This window comes from Spinacia oleracea, chromosome 3, assembly GCF_020520425.1.
Source record: "Spinacia oleracea cultivar Varoflay chromosome 3, BTI_SOV_V1, whole genome shotgun sequence".
Taxonomy (NCBI): domain Eukaryota; kingdom Viridiplantae; phylum Streptophyta; class Magnoliopsida; order Caryophyllales; family Amaranthaceae; genus Spinacia; species Spinacia oleracea.
Window position 1 is genome coordinate 48,843,942 of NC_079489.1, and position 26,357 is coordinate 48,870,298.

Consider the following 26,357-nt stretch of genomic DNA (forward strand, 5'->3'; position numbering starts at 1 on the left):
TTGGACTCGGGGCTCAGGAAGAACGATCCATCAGACGGGAAGTATAAAACTACGGTTGAGGTAACGGCTATTGCTAGTACCCGCAATCCCCTTATAAATATGATTTATGAAATCATGACGTTATGATTGAATTTATGAATTAAATGTTTTGATGTGTTTTATGGATTGTGGGAATGAAATACGATTTGATTAAATTGTTTCCTATAATATGATTTGATTGAGTTTTCTCGTAAAATGATGTTTATGCAATGCTATGAAATTGATATTTTATTGATCCCAGGATCAAAATGACGATTTATAATATAAAGAGTTATGTTATTTCAACTGAAATACAAGCCAAGGCTTAGTAAAAATACATAAAACATGATAAATGAAAGTGAAAGACATAGTTTGTCTGGCGGTATATAAACTACCATCTTCCTATCTACCGGTCATGCATGCACCACGGACACCTGTCCACCCATAGATTACGAGCCCAGGCTCCCATGGTTTATGAGCCCAGGCTCAGGGCCCAGGCCCCATGTTACGATGATGAGCCCAGGCTCTTATGGGCCCAGGCCCAGTGGAGAATTCCTTCACGGTTCGTACCTGCCGACAACTAGCATGTTAATTAAAAGGTTTTTATGAATGAATTAATTATGATGTTTTATTAAATGTTTTACTTATTCTATTCTCCCTGTGTTATTAAATAAAATGAATTGAAATGAATTTACGTTGCTAGGGTAGTCGTTACTGAGTCATCGGCTCACTGTTTTGTTTTCCATTTTAGGTACTGCGGGGAACGATGGAAACGAGTAGTAGCGAGGAATTTCACCTAGTTTATGCGTAATGATGTAATAGTTTAATTAAAGACTTTTAGTAAGTTACGTACTTTTCCTTTGGGAATATAAAGGATTGTTATAGTAATTTGGAGTTTAATTGCTTATGTTATGATAGTTGCCTTGTAATTCCCCAGAGGGAGTTACGGCGGTAATGTCCCGACCGAATTAGGTTAATTCCGCTGCTTAATTTCTTGGATTAGAGGTCGGGGCGTTACAGTTTGTTTCTTCATAATTCATGTGGGAGTTGCGGCGGTGTTTATAGTCGTGGAATTTTTCTCGGAAAATCGGCTCCCAGAAAGCTCGTAAGATTCAATGGAGGAGGTAAAAATGGTGTTTTTTTTATTTATTTTATTAAATTCTGGCGCACACCATTTGCATTGGTTCCATGAACCTGGCGCACGGAATTTGACCAGTTCCATGAACCTGGGGCAAATTCTGTGCGTGGCTTACCATGGAACTGGCGCACAGAATTTGCGCCAGATTCATGGAATTGGTGCAAATTCCGTGCGCCAGGTTCATGGAACCAATGCAATGTTTGTGCGCCAGTTACATGTCCTTCATGCAATGTTTGTGCGCCAAAACTAAATCTGAAATTCAAATTTGTTTAAATAAAATTTTATTTTTTAATGTAAAGTTATTCGAATTAGTATTATAATTAGTTAATTTAATATTTATTTATTTAAGAAAATTATGTTAGTGATTTTAGAAATTTCTAGAAATTGAAATTATATAGTTATTTTAAAATTTATTTATTTTAGAATTTATGTATTTTAGAATTTATGTTAGTTATTATGCGCAAAATTAATATTATAATTTATTAATTTAATTTTTATTTAGTTTAGAAAATTATGTTAGTTATTTTAGAATTTATTTATTTTAGAATTTATATATTTTAGAAATTATGTTAGTTATTATGCGCAAAGTTAGAATATAATATGATAATTAAATTTTTATTTAATTTAGAAAATTATGTTAGTGATTTTAGAAAGTATGTTAGTTATTACGCGCAAAGTAACATTATTTTAAAAATTATATGTTAATTTAATTGTTATTTAATTTAGAATTACATGTTCATTTAGGAGAATTTAGAAATTACATGTGTCATTTTAATTGTTATTTAATTTGGAAATTATATTTTAATTTAATTTTTCTGAATTTTAGAAATTATGTTAGTGATTTTAATTATTAAATTATGTTTTTTTATAGGCCCCACTTCCGGATTATGGTGGCGACGGTGTTGATTATAGTTATCTATTTGCAACAAATGAAATATTCGATGGATTTGAAAACGCAGCGAATTGGGAAAAGCAAGTGGCTATCGGATCGGGGTTCATATTGATAAGTAGCTCGTACAAAACGACGCAAAAAGATGGTCGTAAGTACCGCTACTTGAAATGCGATCGGGGAAGGAGGGAAAACAATTGTAGGGATCTAGAGACCGCAAAACGACCAAACACAAAGAGTAAGGCATGTGGTTTTCGGTTTATGATTAAGTGTGAACAACAACGAGTAGAAGAAAATAATTGGGTTATTGAGTTGCTTCATGATCGTGGCACACATAATCACACATTGATTGTATATCCCGAGGGTCACCGTGGTGTTAGTGGTCTTAGTCAGGGTGCAAAGGAAGTTGTTCGCGAGATGAACGATGCACAAGCTAAGCCAAAAAATATTATGGTGGCCATTAAAAACAAGTTTCCAGATGAACATCCCAACATGAGGCACATTTACAACTTCAAAGAAAAGATGAGACGAGAAGGTTCAGAAGGAAAAAACGTTGTTGAGCAGATGTTGCATCTAGCCAGAGAGCACGACTACATAAACTGGGTCTCTTGCAGTGACCGTACGAGTAACGTCATAAACCGCGCATTCTTAGCTCACCCTGCAATGGTGGAGGTGTTACGCACATATCCACTGGTTATTGGTTTGGATTCGACGTACAAGACTAACAGATATGGATTTCCTTTCTTGGAGATTGTTGGTGTGACACCGACAAATCAGAATTTCCTAATCGCCTATGCATTTATGAAAGACGAGACTGCAGCGAGCTACCGTTGGGTGTTAAAGAAGTTGAAGCTGCTCCTCGGGGAGGGTGTCATTCCCTCGGCAATATTGACGGACAAAGAGGGTGGTCTAATGAGACCTGTTGTCGAGGTTTTTCCAAATTCCAGACATTTGCTATGTACTTGGCATATCAACAACGACGTGGAGGCCAGCGTATCATTTTTGTGCAACAAGAACAAGGACGTTGGTCGAGCGTTCAAGAACGGAGTTTGGAAAAGAATCATGGAGGCGTCGACTGTGGAAGAATATGATCGTGCAGTTGCAAGCATGGAAGATCGCTATGTAAGATGGCAGAGCGTTATCGATTATGTGCACAACACATGGCTTACTGATCATAGGCAGAAGTTTGTTCTAGCTTGGACGAATGAGGTCCTTCACTTTGGCAACATAACCACTTGTAGGGTCGAGAGTCAACACTCTGTCGTAAATAGTTGGCTTGGAAGTTCGCAAGGGTCATTGGACACTGTTTTTAGAAAAGTGCATGCTTCTATCATTAAACAAGTTACAGAGATTAAAAATGGATTAGAGAGTTCAAGGCGGCGACATGGTGTGTTATTCAAGAGTTATCTATACCAACACCTTGTTGGTCGTGTGTCCCATCATGCTTTGGAGCTTATTTTGGAAGAACATACGAGGATGCGACAGTTAAGTACCGAAGTTTTTGAGAGGTGTGGTTGTGCTAAATTGTCCACTCATGGACTCCCATGTGCTTGCAACATATATATGGAGGTCCAAGGTGGAGTTGGTTTGTATCTTGACCTTGTCCATCGATTTTGGAGGACCTTGGAGATCGGAGATGGGGCGGACATTCCTGAGTTTGTGGAGGAGTCCGCACAAGTCGTTGAGCTATTCCGATCCCTTGTCGATGATGTGTTAGCTCGAGATATTGCAGTTGTGCGAGATATTTCGAGAATCGTTCACGATGAGTTGCATCCCGAGAATGCGGGTTTTGAGGAACCGGAACCCAACTTAACTAGGAGAGGGAGACCAAGGAAACAAAGAAACTCCACTACAAGGAATCTCAGTTTTGTCGAACATGTGCGTAATATGGGTCCTCGTCGGAGTTGTGATCAAGGGTCGTCGTCAATGAGCACCCAACAAACGAGGTCTTCATTAGGTAATTATCAAATTATACATATATATATACATATATATGTTAGAGTTTGTTTTATATTAAATCTTTAATGTTGGTTATATTTTATTTTTCATTAGGAAGCTATATGAGCATTGATCTAATCCCGCCTGGTTTCAAAGAGTGGTTACCTCAATTCATGTTGCAGTATATTAGAGGATACTGTGATGTAATCCCTGACGGGAACTGCGGATTCCGATGTGCCGCAGAGTTTTTCTTGGGTGATCAAGAACGATATGGTGAGATTCGATCAACGCTTGTTGGAGAGATCGGAAAGCTTGAACAATACCGCCATGTATACCATCCTGATTCTATTGCTAATGTCTCGTGGCGTATAAATTGGAGAGGTGGACGGTGTGGAGAGGAACATTGGATGATTACCGATTGTGACTTGTGGCCTCTTGCCACACACTTCAATGCGGTCGTTGTCATCTTGAGTATCGGTAATCGTGGTGGTTTATTTCCTAACTTCACTATTCTTCCATTGGAAAACAGGTACGGGTCTAATTAATTATACATACATTATTATGCATATATATATATATGTTTAATCAATCTTCCATGCTTGATTGAAATTCAAAACAGGTATGAATCCACGAGGCCAACCAAAGAGATCGTCTTGGCATGTGTAAATACCAATCAATATATTCTTCTGGATTTGACTCCTGATTTTCCGTTACCACCCATACCACCGCGTTGGAGAGAATTCGCAGATTACAGCGTTCTTGAATGGGAATCAAGATATCAGACTAGGAGACAAGCTTGTGATCGATATTCAGATGAGTTTAATTTTAGGAGGGGTAGATCATAGTGTAATTTAAATTTTTATGTTGTAATAAACTAACTGAATTATGTTGTGCTTCATTTTAGTTTGTATTAATTAAAAGACTTTGACGTAGTTACTTTGATTTAGTTATTTGGAAATGCGATGTTAACGAAATTACTTATAAAAGTCAAATATAAACTAAACAAAAAAAATCATCCTAAATTAAATTACAAAGTCCATTCTAAACGTCCAAACAAACACGAATTAGAAAGTCCAAATAAACACGAATTACAAAGTCCAAATAAACACGAATTACAAAGTCCAAATAAAAATTGAAATACAAAGTCCAATGCAACTGAAGTTCATGAAAAGCTATTACAGTCACTGGGAATGCAAAATAAAGTTCCAATCATCCAATAACTTCTGGGCGGCTATCACCATCGGGTGATGAGGATCATTATGAGCTTCAATAAGTCCATGAACGACTTGGTTATATCGCCCAATCCACTGCAATATGAATTTAGGAAAATGTTAACGACAACCAAATTTTTAAAAAATACAATTATAAAAGTAAATAGACTTACGTATTCAGTGTGAGAGCGGCCAGGTACAACTACAGTCGGTGGAAATGCAGCAAAAGCAGGACAAATGTATGGATGAGAGTGACCCATAAACCATGTATCATAATCATCTTCACACAAGTAAGGCACACCATCTGGAACAGGAGTCAGAGACGCGAGAATCAAACTGGCAGCATAACCATCGGCTGCGAAACGTTTCCACAACTTGTCTATATGTGTCAAGTCATGAAACTCCACCTCATACTTCCTCGAGTTAGGTGGCCGATACGCTTTACCAAAGAAAATGACTTCCTGCGGAATACGCTGCACATAACCCAATTGCCGAGTAACCCGATCAGGGTTGTACATTTCGCCAATGTCACGATAACATATGGGCCCAATATAAGTAGTCCCCGGACAAGGTGCGGCGGGGTTGGCGCCAAATGGCGTCCACAAAACCTACGAATAATGACAACATCAACAAAATATTATAACTAATATTAAACATAAGTAATATGCTCTTAAAACAATTAATTATAGAGGTTTGTTATCTTACCTGCTCTGGTGTGAGCTTGTCTAATCGAGCACGAAACGATGCCAACCTAGTCCGATCCTTACTCTCTGGAGCATAAACCCATCTCAATGCACGAGGATCACTATGTCCTATATCCTTCCTGACCGATCGTGGTCGGAAGCATGGAAAATGCTCGTATATCCACGCCTGAAGAAGCGTGAGATAACCTCCAATACCTCGTGACTCTGATCGTGTAGCCATACCCAACTGGCGATAAAGAAAGGCTAAGCAAGCTGAGCCCCAAGAGTAGCTCGGTACACGATCCAAATGATCTAGATTACGTAAGATCTGCGAGCGAACCCGACTTCTACTCTTATCAGTAAACAAACAACATCCAATAGCAGTCAATAGCCAACCAGTCATCTCACAATCTGGGTCCCTAGCCAATCCCTCCAAATTGCCAATAATAGTAGAAGTCTTCACACAACCGCGCTGCCATATAGGCGCTTTCCCTGCTTTAAGGGTCGCCTCATCGCTCACCTGAAGCAACTCAAGAATAAGGCTCATAAGAGATCTTCTCGTGTCGTCGTAGGTACAACTCACTACACTCCCCTCAACAGGAATCTCAAGTATCGCCTGAACGTCATGCAACATGATCGTCATCTCTCCAAATGGCAAGTGAAAAGTGTTCGTATCCGGTTGCCACCTCTCCACGAAAGCTGAAATCAAAGGAGTGTCAATGTGGGATGCCATCATAAATGGCAAATGACTCAACGAACTTTCACCTAGCTTATCTCGCAGATCTTCTTTTATTCCACGATACCACTTCATTAGCCGCTTACATACCACTACTCTACTCTGGCAATGCAATTTACCTCGATCGGACGTGGCTTCCCATAAGGACCTCGCAACGTGAGCCGGGTAGCTAGGAATAACGCTACCGTCTGAAGGACCTCCGCCCATCAGGCCAGTAACTAACCATGTGTCTCTAGTCCCCTTATCTCTACGACAACGTCCGGTGGTACTCATACTCCCCTCAGGGTTACGAATAAACTTCCCTTTACGTCGATGAATAGTAATAGGAGCATTAGAGTCGCGCACCACGACGCGAGGTGGAATGACTGGCTCCTCATCGCCCTTAGAACCCTCATCCTCATTGCCCCCAGAACCCTCATCCTCATTGCCCTCAGAACCCTCATCCTCATCGCCCTCAGAACCCTCATCCTCATTGCCCTCAGAATCCACGTCATAGTCATGGCAAACCTTCGACCCATGAGAAGACTGAGGTGGCGAGCTATTCAACTGCGCCTGGGGTGAGGTGGATTGCAAGGCGTTATCCAAAGCAGTTGTGAAGTCCTCCAAGTCCTCCTCAATATACTCCTCACCCAATGGTAAACCATCTCTCTCTCTCTCTCTCTCTCTCTCTCTCTCTCTCTCTCTCTCTCTCTCTCTCTCTCTCTCTCTCTCCTAACCGAAGCATTTACACACCGACTTCTCGTATGCCTCACTCCAGAACCAACAACGACATCATTCACATCATCCACATTATCCTCATCAAATTCGACGTTGGTCTTCGTAAGTCGCTATTATTCATCAAACGTGACATATATTAGGTTAACGTTGATTTTCATTAAAAATTAATTCCTCCATTAATTTGATTTGTATATTCAATTATTCAATTATATTTTCAAATCGATTCAAAATTACGTTACTCATTTCTAAAGTGCTAAATATTGCTAATAAAATATTATTATTAACGTGACATATGCTTGTTACCAACTATTCTTAATATCAACGTGACCTGGATTACATTTTTAAATTTTTATTAGCATGACACATACTTGTTACCAAATTATATTTTCTTATATAAACTATCATTTATATATCGTTTAAACGCTAATAATTTTATAATACATTTTCATATTATAAACTATATTTTTATTTATACAAACTATGATGTATATAATAATTTACTAATATTTACTAACATTTATCAATCAATAATATTCCCTAACATTTTTAATTTTTTCCCGTTATACTATAATAATGCGGATTATATTCGGTTTTTCCGTTAACATAATAAATTTTAATCAACTAAAATATTATATTGAATAATCTAAATTAAAACAGAAAATTAAATAATAAAAAAAACAAATAAATTCGAAAATGATAAAAAATGAAATTAAACATCATCAATACTGCAATAACAATAAAAAAAATTCAAAATTCAAACTGCTTCTTCTTCCCCGCCCGCGCACACCATTTGCGTGCACAACCATGTCCGCCGCGCACAGGCTGTGCGCCGGTGACATGGGGGTGGTGCACCAGATCTGCACGACCCACATGTCACCGGCGCACAGCCTGTGCGCGGCGGACATGGTTGTGCACGCAAATGGTGTGCGCCATCGTTTAAATTAAATTTTAAAAAAAATCAATCACCTTATGCGCCGGCGGTAATGGAGGAGACAACGACGTCGATGTAGGTCTCTTCTTTGGAGCCATTGACGTTGACACCTTCACCCGCGAGAACCAGCGTCGTGGGCGGCGAAAAGGGGTGGGAATAATCTTCAAACGCCGCCGCGAAACAGGGCAGCTCCGACGAGGGACGATTGAATTAGCGACCGGGTCGCGCAGCGCCCACGAGAGGGTCTGTAACTCCGGCGATATTGATTTGCTCCTCCGGCGGCTATGGTGCGTGCAAGAGGGGGATTTTTTGACGCATTTCCGGTCGGGTTTGCTCGACATACAGATTAGAGAAGGAGACACAAAGATGGGCGGCGAAAATACGGGTTGACAAACCCGACCGGAGTTGGGCTGAGATGGCGGCGACGCAAATCTAAGGGCTGCCGGCAGGAGGAAGGGAGGGAGGAAGGGAAAGAGCAGAGAAGGAGAAGGGTGATGAGGGAGGGAGGGTGAATTTGATTTTAAAGGGCAAAAATTGTACTTTCACGTAAAAATATTAGGGCGTTATTAACGGAACAGGGCGTCGAATAAAAATCCCCAAAATTTAAGAGTTTTGACTAGGTATAAGGGCTCCTATATCGTTGATTTTGCCTCAGGTTCCGGGCCTGAAATAATGTAGTCCTAAGAAATTTTTAATGATTACCGGAAAAAGAAATGGATATACAAGGAAAAACAGGTTGATGTACATATAGAAAATACTTCCTCTGTTCTTATTTATATGATACAATTGGGTTTTGGACACTATTCACACAAGCTCATTTGACTTGATTTTGTGGTTTATACTAAAGAAAAATAACATAGTCGTGTGGGGTCTTATTAGATTCGTCTCAATAAATATTTTTTAAATATAACTTTTTATAATTTTTTCTTTTCCAAAATTGGAGATATGAATGTTTGAAATCGTGAATTGGCAAATGTGCCTAAATAATTGTGTTATTTAAAAAAGAACGGAGGAAGTATATAAATAGGTAATTTCGTAAAGTGGGCTATATATCTAGTCTCTATGGTCACCTCACCACTAGGTAATATTTAAGTATTATTTTGTTGGATGCGGTATATTTAATGTTTTTTTCTGCCTAAAGAGAGTAATAAAATAGCAAGGTGACAAATGATATAGATAGGATTCTATCTCATGTACTCCCTCCGTCTCTTTTTTGTTTGCGTTTGATATTTTTCACGCGTTTTAACGATTAATTAATTTGCATCGAAATTCCTCATTTTTTTTTATTTAAACAAGGTAAATTACGTTTATTTATAATGTTTTCACATTTATCAAAATTCTGATATTGGAAAATGAGAAAAATTTAATGTCCCAATAGAAAAGTGTGAGAGATTAAATGACCTAATGAATTTAATTGGTTAAAATAATAATTGGACACAAATTTTAATAGAATATTAAGTCATTTATGTGACAATATAAAAGAAATTGTAAAGAACATTTTGAAATGCCCAAAAAGAAAAACGTAAAGAACAAAAAGAGACGGAGGAAATATTAGATACCACTCCCTCAAAACTTTACTAATTAATCTAGTTGTCATTTACCACAGTACATTTATTATTAGGTGTATCAGGGATTTTTTTTTCATTGGATTGTTTGCTCATTTTAACTTCTCCGGTAATTAAGCAAATGCAAACATTAAAAAAGAAAGGCAAATTTGTCAAAAACCACCTTTTAAAATAGAGATTTTGCGAGAAACCACCTTTTAAAAAATAAATTGCGAGAAGAAACTCGATTTATAAATATTTTTGCGAGAGACCACCTTTCGCCGGATTCCGGTGGTTGACTCTTTTCCCGACATTGACTTGCACACAACTCAACAATTACTTACAGTAATTCATTCAAAAATGCATATAAATACTCAAAATCTCAACACACCCATCAACCAAAATTCAACCAAAATATAATCAATCAAATTAGAAGGAGTTGAATGTCCCTAATTTCAACTTTTGACTTTGATTTTTTTTTTTTTAGTTTTTATGGGTGATCTGTAAAATGAGTAAGAGGGTTTATGGAAAACTTACCCAGAAATTCAACGAAATTTGAGGAAGAAACCCAAAAATTCAGATGAGCGGTGTTTAAGGGAAAATTAAAGGGAAGAATAATGAAAAAAACGATTTAATTTTTTGTTTAAAAAAGTCACGTGCAAGTCACATGAGTCAACGCCGGAAAAAAGAGTCAACTACCGGAATCTGGCTAAAGGTGGTCTCTCGCAAAAATATTTATAAATCAGGTTTCTTCTCGCAATTTATTTTTAAAACGGTGGTTTCTCGCAAATTCTCTATTTTAAAAGGTAATTTCTGACAAATTTGCCAAAAAGAAATGTAGTGTTGCCTAATTTTATTGAATGAGATTTCTATCCTCCACTATTTTGACTCCCACCTCCTATAATATATGAACCGAGATCTAAACTTTAAAGCAGTTGCAATGACAACGAAGTGAAAAATATCAAGTATTAATAGTCATGACTCATATCATGTCGTAAAAACGTTTTTTTTTTTTTTTTTTTTTTTTTTTTGTGTGTTAGCACCCGGTTCACCCTTAAGGTTAATCCGGACTCGGGGCATGTTCCGAGTGGATAGGTTACACTCCCCTTCCGATCTTTATTGCGGAGGATCGAACACGGATCTTCCCTACCAAATTCAGCTCCAATCAACATTAAAACAACAGGCAATCGGCGTAAAAACGTCAATTTATAATTATGAAGTATAAACGTTGTAGAAAATGACGTAATTTTATAGAGAATAAGGGTAACTTTTATAAATATAAGAGTATGTTTTTTATTGATATTGGATATACCCAAGATAAAAGTTGGTAACATCCGTCGTTTTCAAAGTTAAACGAACGTAGAATTGACTGTGCCCGCCACACTTTGATTCAAAAATTCTTTATTCTTATCAACTTATCATAGTTTTAAAAGGGAGTTTTATATTTCATGTCTTCATCTAATCATCTTTCATGTCCCTGGTAATGGTAAACCGTAAACCTACCACTTGGTTTTTTGTTATCCAATTTTAATTCTAATCCGGTGTGCTTTGAAAAAGTCTTTACTTTATCTCGAATAGACAAATACCACCTAGCTTCCTTTTATATTACCTCACTTTCCTTATTTTCGTTCATACATCTTCATCCATCACCTAAATCATACCGCCTTTTTATTCCTAACACCCAACTTCAAACCAACTCCCTTTTTTTTTTTTCTTCAAAAATCTCACCTTTTTTCTTTGTGTGTGTTCTTCTCCTCAAAATTTAGCCAAAAAAAAAAAAGAAAATGAAGAGCAAAAGACAAGAAAATAAGTTGATGAAAATGATAAGAATGCCTATAAGAGCGTTAGCAAAAGCAAGGGACTTTTACGTAAAGAGCATGAACAACTATGCAGATAAAGCATGTTATGGTGGAGCATCAACATACGCCGATCCGTTACCGAGAAGTTTCAGCACGAGTAGTTCGATTCGATCTAGCAATACAAGTGATGATTATAAAGAGCTGGTACGTGCTGCATCAACAAGTACGTTAGGGAATAGGATCAACCTAAGTTCATCCTCTGTTTTAAACAATCACGCTAATACAAGTACTAAAAAAGAATTCAAGGGTGTGCCAAGGAGTGCCAGTGTTGGTATGGCCAAAATTGAAGAAGATAAACCAATTGACTTTGATGTTAATAATAATAATAATAATAATAATAATAATGATGCTGGTGTTAATATTGTCAAACACAAGTTTGGGATATTTCCTAGGAGTAGAAGTTATGCTGTTGCTGCTACTAAGAGATCTTCACCTGCATTTTGAGATCCAATCATTAAATGCCCTTTTTTTTCTTTTTATAATTTATTTTGGGTCCAATTTCTTGTTGTTTTTCCTTAATGATTTTTAGTTTTAATGTTTCTTCGTGTAAGTTTTAAGAAGTTCTAATTTTTGGTAGATCATGGAAAATATGATCTCGATTCTTTGTAAATATGATTAGTTTGAAGAGTGTGGATGTAATTATGTTTTTGCGACAAGAGATAATGGGTCTAGAAAAAGTAAGTAACTAATCCAGGAAAAAAAAAGAACTGTTGTGTGAATTGAATTTACAATAAGCTACTTTTGTTGTTGTCATAATATATAAGTTAATCAAAACATATTCAAAATCACCCCAATATACAATAAATTAAATATACATCTAGTATGTGCATCACCCTTTTACTTTAAAAATATGTAACATTTTAAAGGGTTATAGAGTTACCTTTATATATTATTAGTGCATTGATTTTGAACGAATAATTTTTATTTTTTTTAAAAAATTATCATTAAACATTTAACTTTACATTATCAGTTTAACTTTTAATAATTTTAAGTTTATTACAATATTTATTATTCATCAACCCTAAATAAAAATTTGTGTTTTAAAGGCAATTTAAAACAATGATAATACTAAGTTTTATAAATAGAAAATGTGAAATTGTGATAACAAAATACAGTACTTCCTCTGTTCTCGAATATTAGTCCCTTTTGGAATCTTGACACTATTCATAATTGAAGAGAATCTTCTAATTTCTTTCCAATATGTACTTCAAAATATATTCATGTAAGATCTTATTTTGTTTGTGTTAATGTGTAGTTTAACAATATCAAATTTTATATTTTTCTAACATACGTATTTATAAATATTTACGTTTACATATTAAATTAAAACGAGTTGAAAAGTCAAAACAGAACTAATATTTAAGAATGGAGAGAGTACTCCGTAATAAGATTTCGTGAAGAACGACAAGAATAGTTAGGGAGCAAAACAAAAACATGAATAGAAGCTGTTTGGTGGACATTGAGAAGAAACTTTGAGCACCCAGTTTTGATTTCGGAATTTATTTTATTTTAACAATGTGGAAATGCAATGATTTGAGATTTTGATCTTTTATGAAGAGTTGTAGTTCTTTGACACGATGTTACAAATAGGATTGGAAGGGTGCCATGTATTATTTCAATATGGACTCTACTCTCGGTGATATTTTAAACTTAGAAATTTGAGGACGCATGCAAAGTTTTAATCCACCTTAATAATATAACAAAATTGTATTTTTATCATTGATTACAAGAATAAGAATTGTACAATAATATTTACGAGAACTCATACTTCTCCGTTATTTCTTTGGTAGAACTCTTGTTTCTACTCCTCATATTTTGTTGGAGTTCTCCTGATTGACTCACCTCTTACCTCATGCACATACAACATTTGTATAGATGTTGTATCCTAGTTTCTAGATTTCTCTACACTTGTCTAATATTACATATTTCTACATTACGCAGTGTTTGATTTTTATAAGATATTTTTAGATACATAATCACTTGATTTTTCATTACACATCTAGATTTTTCTAAAATAGCCTCTAATAAGAAGTGATGTCAACGTTGTAGTCCATCGTCATCTTGTTATGTTTTGGTTTAGAACAGGTTTTAAAATATCATTGTCCATTAAAATAATGTTACAAATAGGATATGTATGATCTCAAGTCATATGTTTTGTTACACTCACCCAAATCATATGTTTTGTTACACTCACCCTTTTAAGAAAGTTTGCAATATTTTTCTTGATCAATTAGTTTTAGGATAATTTCATATTTTATAAGGTATGGAGGTTGATTGTGCATTTATTCAGTACTCGGCATAATTTAGAAGTTGGTGTAGTGGGGCAATTTATAAGTAACGCAGATGTAGAGAATGTGATTTTTTTTTTTTTTATTCCCACTTACCGATTTAGGATTGAAAGTCCTTTAATTATTTTGAAAATAGATAAAGGCCCTATTTAGTTAGGAGTTGTTAGCAGTTAGTTGGTTTGACTAGAAGTTAGCTGGTTGTATTAGCTGATTTGATTAGTTGGTTGTGTGAAAATGTTTGGTGAATAAGTTGTTAGATGTTAGTGTTACGATAGTATATACGGAGTATACGGTAGTATATGTTGTTAATATTGTAATATTCTAGATATACAAAATTGCCGAGAATAGCCTTCCCAATGTAATATTGTAATATTCTAGATATATATGTAATATATATATTACATTGGGAAGGCTATTCTCGGCAATTTTGTATATCTAGAATATTACAATATTAACAACATATACTACCGTATACTCCGTATATACTATCGTAACACTATATATATATATATATATATATGGAGTTCATTAATGAGAATATCAAGGTTTGAGCGCTATTTGTCATGATATCATGAGCGAGGTTAAACCCTAATTAATTTCCGCAAAATTGAGAATAGCGCCGGAGAGTTTGTGAGACAAGAAACGTGAGTTTTTTCCCCCCTTAATCCTTCGACAATCAGCAAACCTTGTTCTTGATTATGGGCAAGGATGGAGATGAGGTTGACCTGGATTACTATCTTGGTTCAAGTGACGGACCTGGTGTGGTGATTACACCGGTCAGATTGCGCGGCACCGCTAATTACGATGAATGGGCAAAGGCCGTACGTCGGAGTATGATCTCAAAATTCAAGTTTGGTTTCCTTGATGGTTCAATTAAGGAACCTACGACTGATACAACAAAGATGAAACATTGGATTGCTGTGAACTCCATGTTAGTGTCGTGGATTACATATACGATAGAGGAGAATTTGCGATCTACGACGGAGGATTTCGATATTGCGAGTGAGTTATGGGATCATCTGCGGAAGCGGTATTGCATTGTAAGCGGCACAGGAGTGTGCCATCTGAAAATGGCCTTGAGTGACTGCAAACAGTCGGTGAACGAGTCTGTCACTGACTTCTTTGGTCGTTTATCAACAGTATGGAAGGCATATGTGCAGTATGCTGAGATTCCTCGGTGTACTTGTGCGGGATGTTCTTGCAATATTGCACGTCAGGTGGGCGAGATAAGGGATGAAGAACATTTGCGTTATTTTTTGATTGGCTTTGAGAATCACTATGAAGCCATCCGTGCTCAATTATTGGCACAATTTCCCTTGCCGTATGTGGATGAGGCATACCAAACAGTCATTAATACAGAAAACATGCGTGTGAAGGGAGGTAAAGGGAAGGAGTCTGTCATGGCATTTAAGGTGGAGGCCAAATCTGGTACGAAATACGGAGAGGGGGTGAGAAGTTTTGCCAACATTGTAACCGAGAGGGACATAATGAGGAGACATGTTACCAGTTGATAGGATTTCCTGATTGGTGGGATGAGAAAAAACGGGATGGCAGAGGTCCGGGCAGAGGAGGAGAGAGCACGAATGGTGGGAGTGAAGGAAATATGTCCTTCACCCAAGGTGCATTTTGTCTAATACCAAGGTTCAGATTAATTGCGAACAATTAATTCAGTGAGATCAAGTGATCGGAACAGCTAGCTGGAGCAATGCTTCCGATCAGTGAGTTCTAATGAATATTAAGCTCACAACTTACTCTTGACTGAACCTACAAGGTCACACCAATGGCATGTAATAGATCACCGGATTAAATGAATCGGAAATTCATTTAATAGCTTTTCGGGAATTAGTTTTGGAAAACGTATTATACGATACGACCTTGCATCGGAATCGTATATCGTATCGCGAATATTCGTAAGCTGGGCGAAACGAATAAATCGTATCGTACGACGGTGATTCGTCGTATACGAAACGATAAACAATATCCGAAAGGTATTAGTTGCGAATACGAAGGGCATCAGAGCTGCTGGCCCGTCGAGCCAAGCACGCAAGCGTGCAAGGCCCAACGAGCCAGCAAGCTCGCGAGCAAAGTCGAGCAGCCAGCCAGCGTGTGGCACGAGCACGCAACAGCAGCGCAACAGCATAGCAGCGACGAGCGAGCAGGCCCATGGCCCAGCTGCTCGGCTACGCGCGCTGTGGGTTTCGGCCTGCAGCGTGGCTGGGCGTTGGGCTATGGGCGGGTGTCCGTGTGTTTTGGTGTGGCCGGTCAAGGCCTCTTGGTCTTGGCCGGTTATATCATTTAATACAATTAGGTTATTGTATTTTTACACACAACTGAGCACACATCAGTTTTCCAACCCTAAACCTAATTCAGAAATTACGTTCTTCAGTTTTCTCTCTCTGTGAAAACTGTTCTTCCCAAAAAGCAAAAACTCTTAATTGATTGTCCAAGCTACGGTTATCAAGACGGATCTGATCGTGTCGGTGAACCAAGTAGAGGAACGACAAGTGGAGTTCTAAGTTCGTGTTCGTTGACAGATTACTAGGGAAAATACATACTCTTCGAATGTAAGTTTGCTTAATCTGTGCTTTATACATGTTTCCTGGCTTTGGGGATTGTTTCCGCACATGTTATTATGTTTAACTGTATTCCCCTACAGTGGTATCACGAGCCTTATGTATTCAAAGCATGTTTTAGCATGTTTTAGCATGTTTTATTTGTTTTTGCTGTTGTCGAAATTTTGGGAACTTTTTGTTGATTTTTCAGAATTTTTATGAATTATTGGATTAATTGCGTAACTTGTTCTGAAATAAAAAAGATTCGGTTTTTCGATTTTTCTGACCCTAATCTTATTGAAAATGATTTTCTAAGATCAACTCATGAGAACGGAAGTGCAAAAACAGTCTTCTAAGTGTTAATTTTCGAATTAAAATTAAAAGTGTCGGAAAGTATTTCAATTAAAAGGTCAACCTAAACAACTCGGAATTGATTGAAATTTTGACAAGATGTTGCTGGGTACATTCTTGATCTATGGTAAAAGTTTCAGATTTTTCTGTTAAGTATAAACCCTAATTTTGCTTTCCCCAAATTCATAAATTTTAGATCCCTAATTGATTTTTAAATAATTTAGATCTAATAATTCGGTTAATTGGGAAAGGGAATATAATTTCATGGGTCAGTGGCTAATATTAAAAATTATTGGATTAAATGGGTTAGTTAATTTTAATCGCACTTAAACCAAATTATTAAAATCTGAAATTTAAATGTTTAAGAACGATTTAAAGTTTTAGATTTTATTATTTAAAAGTTAAAATTTTAATTGGAATCGTTCGTTCATAAAATTTGAATAATGTTAGCCTTGATTTAATATTTTACGAAATTGGATTGTCGTTAAAATTAAAATCGTAAAAATCGTTGTTTTTCAAAAATAAAAATCGTAACTTTTTATGAAAATAACATAAATGCAAACGTTCGTGAAATTAATTTTTTTTTTAATTGAGTTGGTCTGTAGTACGAACCAAAGTCACGAACACAAGGGTGGGGTGGACGTGTGGCTCGTCGAGCCACGCGGGCTGCCGCATCAGTGTCGAGCAGCAGCGACGCGGGCAGCAACATGACCGGTGTGTGCCGCGCGCGCGCTGGGCGAGGGATGCGAGCAAGCAAGGCGAGGTGCCTTGCGATGCGATGTGCAGCGTTGCGCAGCGACGAGCGTCGAGCCAGGCACGCAGGGACAACAGCAGCTGCGGGTACGTGTGCAAGGCTGCGGGCTATGCTCGTGTGCCTCGTATGCCACACAATGCTACGTTGGGCTGGGCGCAAGCCTAGCTAGCCCGAGCAAGCACATGAACATTTATTTTGAATTTGTTTATTTCGTTGGGCTTGACCATGTTTGCATTAATTTGGGCTAACGGAATATTTAATTTAATATTTTATTTACTTGGGCCGAGCCGCGAGTTTTAATTTAATATTTAATAATTAATTATCCGGAATAATTATTGGTTTGAGTGGGAGCCACTAAATGAAATTAAAATGAAATAATTATTTTAATTATTTTTCGTAGGTCGCATTATTTTAATTAAATTCAATTTTAATTAGAATAAAGTCTAAGGATTAATAATTTGAAAATTAATCAATCTTTTAGGACGCGTTTATGTGAACGTGATTTTTAATTAATTCACGTAAATACTTGCATTATTATCATGGGCCATTCGTTTTAGCATACGAATGGATGAATGCATAGAATGTATATTTTATGTAATTTAGGTACTCCAAATGACTAGTATGGCCATTTAGGATAGTTAAATACGGTATACGAATCGTTCTATCTTTGAATGTAAAGTTTTAAATATGGTCTGCGAACCATGGAAATTTTGATGTAATTTTATTATTTTCAACTATTTCTAAGTTTAGAACTTTAAGTTAGCATTTGAACGAAGATTCAAGACGATGCCAAGCTAACAAGATGGTGATGAAGATTGGATGCTTCAAGACAAGATGTTTTGGGCCATACTAGTTCACCATTTTATTTATGCATTTGATATATTTTATTCTCGCCTCATATTAAAAAATACATCGAAAGGTTTCAAGAGGGGTTCATATATATATATATATTTACTTCATAGAAAAAATTTCATTAGATGATCGAACTCTTTAAAAAAAATTCTTGCTTATTATTTTGTGGAAATTAATTATAATAACACAATTTTAATTTGTGTATAATCCCGCACGCATCGCGTGCATATAAGACTAGTATATATAGATTTACACTCAAATGAAAAGGCATCTTATAATGGGAAGAATGAGAAGAAATCAGGACCATCCACATCAACGGTGAATATTAGATCTGACGCCTTTATTTTTTTTTCCTTTTACTCGTATACTTCCCTCGGCTCTATTGTCTTTCCTCCTGGGTCCTTTACTATTTTTTTGCTCATTCGTTATAATAATTTGCTCATTTACAATTTGCTTATTTACCTAAATGAGCAAAATAAATTTGCTCATTTACCTAAATGAGCAAAATAAACTTGCTCGCTCATTTACACAAATGAGCAAAATAATTTGCTCATTTACATAAATGAGCAAAAAAAAAGTTGAGAAAATTGCTTATCTACATAAATGAGAAAAACCACCAATAATGATATGAACAACCAAATTGAACCCAGATTGAGAAAATTATATTCATTGCTTCAATTATACTACACAAATCAAGTTAATTTTTAACGAATTTCCTCCAACTAGGCAACTACATGCATAGTTAGTCCCAAATGTAACCTAGAAAGTGATTTAGATGAGATGACACACCAAACATATGCATTTCCAGTAGATCTAAATCCAAAATACAATGACCCAGCATATAAATCAAGCAACAGCTATCTTCTCTAAATTTCATTAGAAAAATAAAATAAACTAAGACCTTCAGTCAACGATTAAGAATGATCCAACAATGGGTAGTCGTTGTCGATGACCTCGATGATTTTACCCAGAAAATTCAGCAATTGGTGGAACGCAGACACCACCGAATCAGATCTAATTTGCTCATTTGTGCCATGGAAATACGAAGAACAAAGTAGGGAACAAGAGGTCATGCTCTTTTGATTTTATGTGGGTTTCTTTCTTCTGGGTTTTTCTCTCGTTGGATTAATGTTTGTTAAATTTTTGCCCCTTAGTGCAGGAACTAGGAAGTGATTGTTGGAGGAGAAAGACAACAAAATGGGGTTAGAGAGGATAGAGAAAGCTAAAAGAGGGGTTAGAGGTAGTGGGATTTATTTTTATTTTCAGTAATTAGCCTCCATTGCACGTGCAGTCGCGCGGGATGTTAGCCCTTTGATCAATGCAATTGTACGGTCCAGATTCCTTTCCATTCTTCTCATTTTAAAGATCTTCTCATTGAGGGTGAGCATATATATATATATATATATTATATATATATATATATATATATATATATATATATAATGCTTGAATGTATGAATGTATACTTTGCATGAATAGGTTGTTTCGTATGACTCGATTAGATTAAGTTCACTAAATAATCGAACCAACATAGAAAAACCTAGGTCCAAAGCAATATTGAGTTTAAAATATGGTTCAAAGCCGGATACTGGTGGACAACAATTGCAGCAGACTCTAAAATATGGTACAGAAGTGCGAGAAATGCAAAAAATATGTCCCAGTGATCAACCTGCCAACCAGAGATCTCACCCCAATCCTCAACCCATTGCTCGGACCATTTTCGACAGTGGTATACCAAAAGAAATATTTAACTGCTGGAGTGGATCACTTTAGAAAATGGATCGAAGCAGAGGCCCTGTCAAACATATCTGAACACAATGTCAGAAAGTTCATATAGCAAAATATCATCACCCGTTTCGGAATCCCAAAGGCACTGGTGATGGACCATGGCAGACAATTCGACAATTTCCCGCTAAGAGAATGGCTCGATCAATTTGGAATCAAGGTTTCTAAATCTGTTGTCTGCCACCCTCAGATCAATGGACAAGCCGAGGCAGCCAACAAACAAATCCTGGGAGCCCTTAGAAAAAGGATAGAAGATCAGAAAAGTAAATGGCTAGAGGAGCTACCAGGTACACTATGGGCATTGCCCTAGATTCCTCTTTCATGATAGGCGGCCCTAGAATGCAGAGTCAGATGCTCACATGTATGAAAATAATGACAAGATTAAAAAGGTCGACAAAAATCAAAATGACAGCAACAAAACAACGTTTAGATACCTTCATGAAGTGATAGAGGGTAATTCCTAGAGGATCAGGCACAGGACCTATGGGAATATCAGCAGGCAGAAAGGAAGACTTTATCCATCGATGCGACAACTCAATCATCGCCATGAAATTAGTTGACTGCGCCGAGTCAGAATCGCGGATCTGACTTGGACCAGATAGACGCTGACAAACCTCATCAGGAACAGACAGGCGTGGCACATGGGAAAAAGAAGACATATTGTCCATAAAGTCGTTGATACCTCCCATGGACAAATTGCCAAGGCTGAAAGCAGACCATGTAGGCTGAGATACCGAGTTTTGTGGCTCAGGGGCCCATGTTTAGGGAGCTTCGGGTCATGGATCTCACCAGAATCGGACATGACTCTCTTTCTAGGAGAATCCTCCAAAAGGATATGGACTAGACCAGAGGGCTGATCTTCCGGATCATCATACAACTCATCAGCAACTTCAAAAGCAGGAGAAGAAGGAATGAGAAGCTCCATAAGCCTTCGCGGACGGAATTCGGGTACTCTGTTTGACAATGGAATCTGATCAAGGAGATCTTCAAGCAGGTCTGGTTCAGTTACCTTCTTCTTTCCTTTATCCAAAACAGTCGCAGACCCTCGAGCCGATGATTCAGGCCGATCGGTAGCACTAGTAGGCCGCCTTGGAGGTCGAAAATAAGATACTCGCGGCACAGAAGGTTGAGCTGACGACTCAGGCTGATCAGCAACTGGAGAAGGCCACCTAGGTTTTTGAGAAAAGGAATCGGAAGTAGAAGATTCAGATGCGTCCCAAGCATGAGGTCATTCAAGATCGAAAGGATCCTCCTTCACCACTAATGCACGCGCCGACATATCTCGAGGAACAGCCGACTGATGCTTAGTAGTGAGCCAATTCTTGCCTGGATCAAGGGGGACGGTACAAACAATAGTCCGACTATCCTTCTATATGCGAAGCTTGCCTCAGTCAGTACCCGTTTCCACGTCGGCTAAAAGAAAGATATCAAAGGCATTAAATAGCAGCTCAAAAGAGAAACCGACATAACAAAAGAAATATTTAAAGTTTAAAAGTAGAGGAGAAGACAACCCTCAGGGTCAAACTCAGCCCCAAACACTTACCAACAAAGAACTTGTGGCCGAGACCGCCCAAGGCCAAAACCCTCACCACCTGCAGACAATGATAATGCGGAAGCCATTTCTTAGGCACTATGACTTTGTCAGGATTTTTCGAGGCAAACCCCTTCAGAATTCTCCGATCATGAGGACCAACAGCTATCTCGGGCAACCGACTCATATCAGGATCTGGTTGACTGAATTGAAGAGGCGCAGTAAACCGATAAGGATGATCAGGAGTTGTCAGAACCCTTATAAGGTACCAGGAATCCTTCGAATTCTTCAAAGAGGGCACAACGGGAAAAACAGTCAGAAAACCAGCCTTGTTGTTTATCGTCCACCTCCCTCTGTCCGTCCCATCAGCACGCAGAGGCTTAAGCAAATACATCTGATGAAAAGAGTGCATACATGGGCTCCACCTTTGAAGTGGCAGACCCATAGGTAGCAGATAACATGTCGGATAGATTTGGCAGACAGTTGCGCCAGACAGATATTCTAAGCAGACAAAAGGCGCATGATGAAGGGATCTAATGGAAAGCGAAGCCCAAACTCCAACATGTGCTGATACACATCTATCTCCCCTTGGGGAGGGGAATAAGACATAGAGTCAGCAGAGGGCATACTAAGCCAGTAACCTATCTGTAGTAGAATCCCATGTTAATACTCCGCTACTAGGTGTGCCTGACCTCCTTGCGTTTTGAGCCCCTTGTCATAAGGCTCCTGAGTCACCGGCCCCCAGTTCTCATACCTATCAGCCCATTCTAAGTTGACCTCCTCGACGAAGTCTAGATCTTTATTTTGAACCGCTCTCGAAGAACTAGCAGGGTTCCCTTCAAGAACAGACGAACTTCTCAGAGGTTCCCCGAACCCCTGACGAATATCATCGGGTGTGGGAGATTGTGAGCCTTCACCAACCATGCCTCCCTGTGGAAGAACCTCCCTTAGAGGGACCGCGTCATTAGCATAGGTGGTGTAATCATCTTCTAAATCATCAGATCCAAAAACATAAGTCCAGTGATGACCCCGAGGTCCCAAATTCTCAACATGCCCAGAAAAACCAGCACTAGAAGAGTCCGGTCGGTTACTCGAAACCTTCGACCTGCCATGACCAATACACTCGTACACAAGGAGAGGAGAAGGTGGAAGAAAAGGAAAAGAGAGAAAAGTATTACCTTTAAGCAAGAGAATCCACCACCAAAAAAGACGAGCAGCGCGAATTTGAATGCTGGAAGTCGAAGAGAGCAAGAGAAATTAGTGAGTTTGAAGAAAATTTTGGAAAGTATCCCCAAAATCCAAATGAATGAGCATTATATACCCAACGAGAATCGGAAATCGAGGCAAACAAATACTACCAAGAAATTATTCAAATTCCCCCAACTTCCAAGGAAATTCTGAAAAATGCTACAAACTGCCAAAACCCATTCAAATTCTAAACCCGCAAGCAAGTCAACCCGCTCCACTTTGCGAAAAAGAGACCGGGTTTGGGGGGAGCAAGTTGTTGGGTCCCAAATTGGCTTACCCACTTAGGGCCTATTGGTCCTTTTGTATAGAAGAATCAAGAGGCCCAATAAGCAAGTCCAGAATTCAACCAGGTCAAAGCCCAAGTGCTATCAAATGGCCCAATAAGACAACAAACCTACTTGTAAACAATAGCTATAAATACCATTTGTACATCATTAATGAGAGACATTCCACATTTATTACACATACTAATCATATAATCTACCTATATTAAGATACGTGTTTAAGATCAACACAGTTAATTACCAACCATAATCTATATCCAACACTCATACGTTCCCTTAATCAGACATATTACCTTTTTAGGGATTATTTACACCCGAAACAACCCTTTTGCATAGTATACAACTTGAATTATCTTTGATTTTTATTGCTACAATAACTGAGTAAAACTCATAAAACGGGAAGAAAGTATCATCCATCGTGGAAGAAAGTATCATCCATCGTTGCACACTACAACAAGTAAGATCAAAGAGGGCAAAAAAAATCGCCCTCTTTGCTAAATATATCGCCCTTTCAGCCTACGAGGGCAATTTTCAACTCGCCCTCATGTTGCCCTCTTACACTCATTGTATTAGCTTCTTAGGGCAACTGTATTATTTTGCCCTCTTTGATTTAGATCAAGGAAGGCGAAGTATTTCGCCCTCTTTGAATTTGATCAAAGACGGCAACTATTTTCGCCCTCTTTGTTACCAACCAAATAAGGCAAACTAATATTTCTCCCTCTTTGTTCTCTAACAAGGATGGCACCGAGTATAACACGTCCTCTTTGTATTCAGCCAGTGAAGGCATTTTGAAAAATCGCCCTATTTGTTCACATCTATAGCAAATCAATTTTAATTATTTCATTTCAATATTTTCAAAAGAGCAGTTTAACCAACATATAAAACAATTAAACCTACGTGGGATTTGAACCCACATCCTTTGTGCATTCGCACAATGCTTTACCAATTGAGCTAGTAGGCTATTTTTATGAGCTTATAAAAAAAATAGAACAAACGAGACGATGTGATTCAATCTCACATTAACATTACCTAATTTAATACTCTGTAATAATTTGTAAATTTAATTACAAAACAATGTACAATGTGTTCAATCATCAATTTTGGTAATTTAAAGAAATCATAACTATTGAGAAGAGAAGAGAGCATGAACACTTATCTGCTGGCATTTGGCACACGTCCTTTCATGTGCTGAAATTTATCTACTCCAAACAAATTAAAATTAACAATACTTTAGGAAATATGAGGATTCCCAACAAGAAAATTGGAACACATATTATCATAACATCCACAATGACAGAAAATTAAATTACCTCAATTAGTTGCAACCCCATGCACTAAGACATTAAGCATCCAGTACATAAGGGAAAGTTCACAGAGAAAAAATCATCTAAAGCACAAGATATAAATAAAACCTGCTTCACTTCGCTGTTTGATTGCCCCTATTTTCCAGGGTCAGTTGTCCCTGCTGTTGGTTTCCTGTGTCGATTAACTTACGACAAAGGATCAACAGGTTCGAAACTAATTTTCTTTCCAGTGGTGATATGTAAGTCACGCCAGTAGCATCTGCAGCAGAACTCATAGAAGAAACGGAACAACACCTGTTCTCAATTTCAACGGGTTGATAGTGAGGGAAAACATCAAACTTTGCTGGCTCCCCATCTACCAAAACTCTCTCAATCTCCAAATTCTCAGCATGCAAACCAATAACCCACTATCAGGGACATCAATCCCCAGCTCGGTGTAACTACATAATTGCAAAACCAAAAATAAATTAAGGTTACTCAAACAAGTCATGTGAACATACAAAATAGAACTCTATACAGGTGAATTTTCCAGCACACAGTTCAAAATTCATAACCTCCAGAACTTCATCAGACTTAAACAGAAAGATCATGCTTCAAGAAGCTGGAGGGTTTAGTGTAAACCACAACCTATAGCTTCTATTCATGCATAAAAAATGTGTATGTTCAACAAATCTTTAAAATAGTCCACACAATGCACACATCTGCTCATCTAGTGTGGAACTTTATGCCATACAACAACACTACCAGTACACTACCAGTACAGAGCACTAATATAAAGAAGCACAATATATATCAAGTAAACCACTCAAGAACTACTAGTATCATCATTCATACTAAGCTAATTGTATATACTGTAAGTCATATTATAATTTAAACTTAACTAACAATATAACAAATTACCAATACATTCAAGATAATCACATTCCTAGTCAGTATAGAAACTACCTTCTCGGCCAAGATCTAGTCACCGACATCAAGCGTGGGGTACATCGAAGATGAAGGAATAGACCTAGGCTCAGCTAAGGAATACTTATATAGTAGATTAACTGTGACAGCAGTGAAAACCGCCATCCAGTAAGAAAACTCAATTCCACTCCTCATCTATTCACACAATTGAATCAAGATGAGAATTTTACAAGTGAATTTTCCAGCACTTAAATTAAAAAACAAACAAACTAGGGATTGACATCTTTGAGCAGGTGAATCCAAAAATGAAGCTAAAAAAAGCTAGAGATTGATAATTGAAACGTATATCAACAAATGAAAGGACGTGCGCCAAATGCTAGAACAAAAATAGAGATAAAAGGGAGAAAAATATTACCAAGAAAATCTCCAAAGTCTAAGAAGCCAACATCCAGGTGTTTGAACCTGCAGAGCACCTGAGTCATATAAAAACAATCAGAGCTGAGGAAAACCAATCGATTACAAAAAAATAGCACTAATATGGAGCTTGATGAACAAAATAAAATTTCTATCTAATTGATTCAAACAAAAGTAATTGCAAAATCTTGGGATAAGAGCGAGAGAGAAAAGTTACAGATTCTAGCAAATCTTCCGGATCGGAGGGATGAAGAGCTTATCAAATCGTCTGAAATCTTATTGCCGAAACCGATCAAATCTGTAAGCGATTTGAACTAATCGTCAAGCAACAATATCAAATATGCTAGCAATTCGAACTAATCTTCAAGCAATTCACACTAATCTTCAAGCAATTCGATCAAATCAACAACCAACTCAAACTAAA

General features: G+C 37.5%; 4 protein-coding genes across 4 annotated transcripts; 3 read left to right on the forward strand and 1 right to left on the reverse strand.

The window, feature by feature from the left end:
- The first annotated feature begins 1,133 nt into the window (after window positions 1-1,133).
- LOC110798977 (uncharacterized) lies at window positions 1,134-4,828 on the forward strand. The gene is made up of 4 exons (XM_056839096.1): window positions 1,134-1,142; window positions 2,028-4,002; window positions 4,098-4,512; window positions 4,603-4,828. The coding sequence occupies exons 1-4, from the start codon at window positions 1,134-1,136 to the stop codon at window positions 4,826-4,828; spliced, it is 2,625 nt and encodes an 874-aa protein (XP_056695074.1).
- A 336-nt stretch (window positions 4,829-5,164) lies between these two features.
- Window positions 5,165-8,359, reverse strand: LOC130469679 (protein MAIN-LIKE 1-like). The gene is made up of 5 exons (XM_056839098.1): window positions 8,297-8,359; window positions 7,330-7,440; window positions 5,900-7,165; window positions 5,368-5,802; window positions 5,165-5,290 (listed from the first exon to the last, which is right to left on the reverse strand). The coding sequence occupies exons 1-5, from the start codon at window positions 8,357-8,359 to the stop codon at window positions 5,165-5,167; spliced, it is 2,001 nt and encodes a 666-aa protein (XP_056695076.1).
- Window positions 8,360-11,352: 2,993 nt separating this feature from the next.
- Window positions 11,353-12,320, forward strand: LOC110798974 (uncharacterized). Its single transcript, XM_022004169.2, has one exon. The coding sequence runs from the start codon at window positions 11,590-11,592 to the stop codon at window positions 12,106-12,108; it is 519 nt and encodes a 172-aa protein (XP_021859861.1). The 5' UTR covers window positions 11,353-11,589; the 3' UTR covers window positions 12,109-12,320.
- A 2,330-nt stretch (window positions 12,321-14,650) lies between these two features.
- LOC110798976 (uncharacterized) lies at window positions 14,651-15,463 on the forward strand. Its single transcript, XM_022004170.2, has one exon. The coding sequence runs from the start codon at window positions 14,651-14,653 to the stop codon at window positions 15,461-15,463; it is 813 nt and encodes a 270-aa protein (XP_021859862.2).
- The last annotated feature ends 10,894 nt before the right edge of the window (window positions 15,464-26,357 follow it).

Coding starts and splice junctions, on each gene's coding strand:
- LOC110798977 (XM_056839096.1), top strand. Junction 4,003..4,097: donor ACAAACGAGGTCTTCATTAG/GTAATTATCAAA, acceptor ATTTTTCATTAG/GAAGCTATATGAGCATTGAT. Junction 4,513..4,602: donor ATTCTTCCATTGGAAAACAG/GTACGGGTCTAA, acceptor AATTCAAAACAG/GTATGAATCCACGAGGCCAA.
- LOC130469679 (XM_056839098.1), bottom strand. CDS start 8,359: ATGGCTCCAAAGAAGAGACCTACATCGACGTCGTTGTCTCCTCCATTA. Junction 7,441..8,296: donor CATTACCGCCGGCGCATAAG/GTGATTGATTTT, acceptor GATGAATAATAG/CGACTTACGAAGACCAACGT. Junction 5,291..5,367: donor GCCGCTCTCACACTGAATAC/GTAAGTCTATTT, acceptor TTCATATTGCAG/TGGATTGGGCGATATAACCA.
- LOC110798974 (XM_022004169.2), top strand. CDS start 11,590: ATGAAGAGCAAAAGACAAGAAAATAAGTTGATGAAAATGATAAGAATG.
- LOC110798976 (XM_022004170.2), top strand. CDS start 14,651: ATGGGCAAGGATGGAGATGAGGTTGACCTGGATTACTATCTTGGTTCA.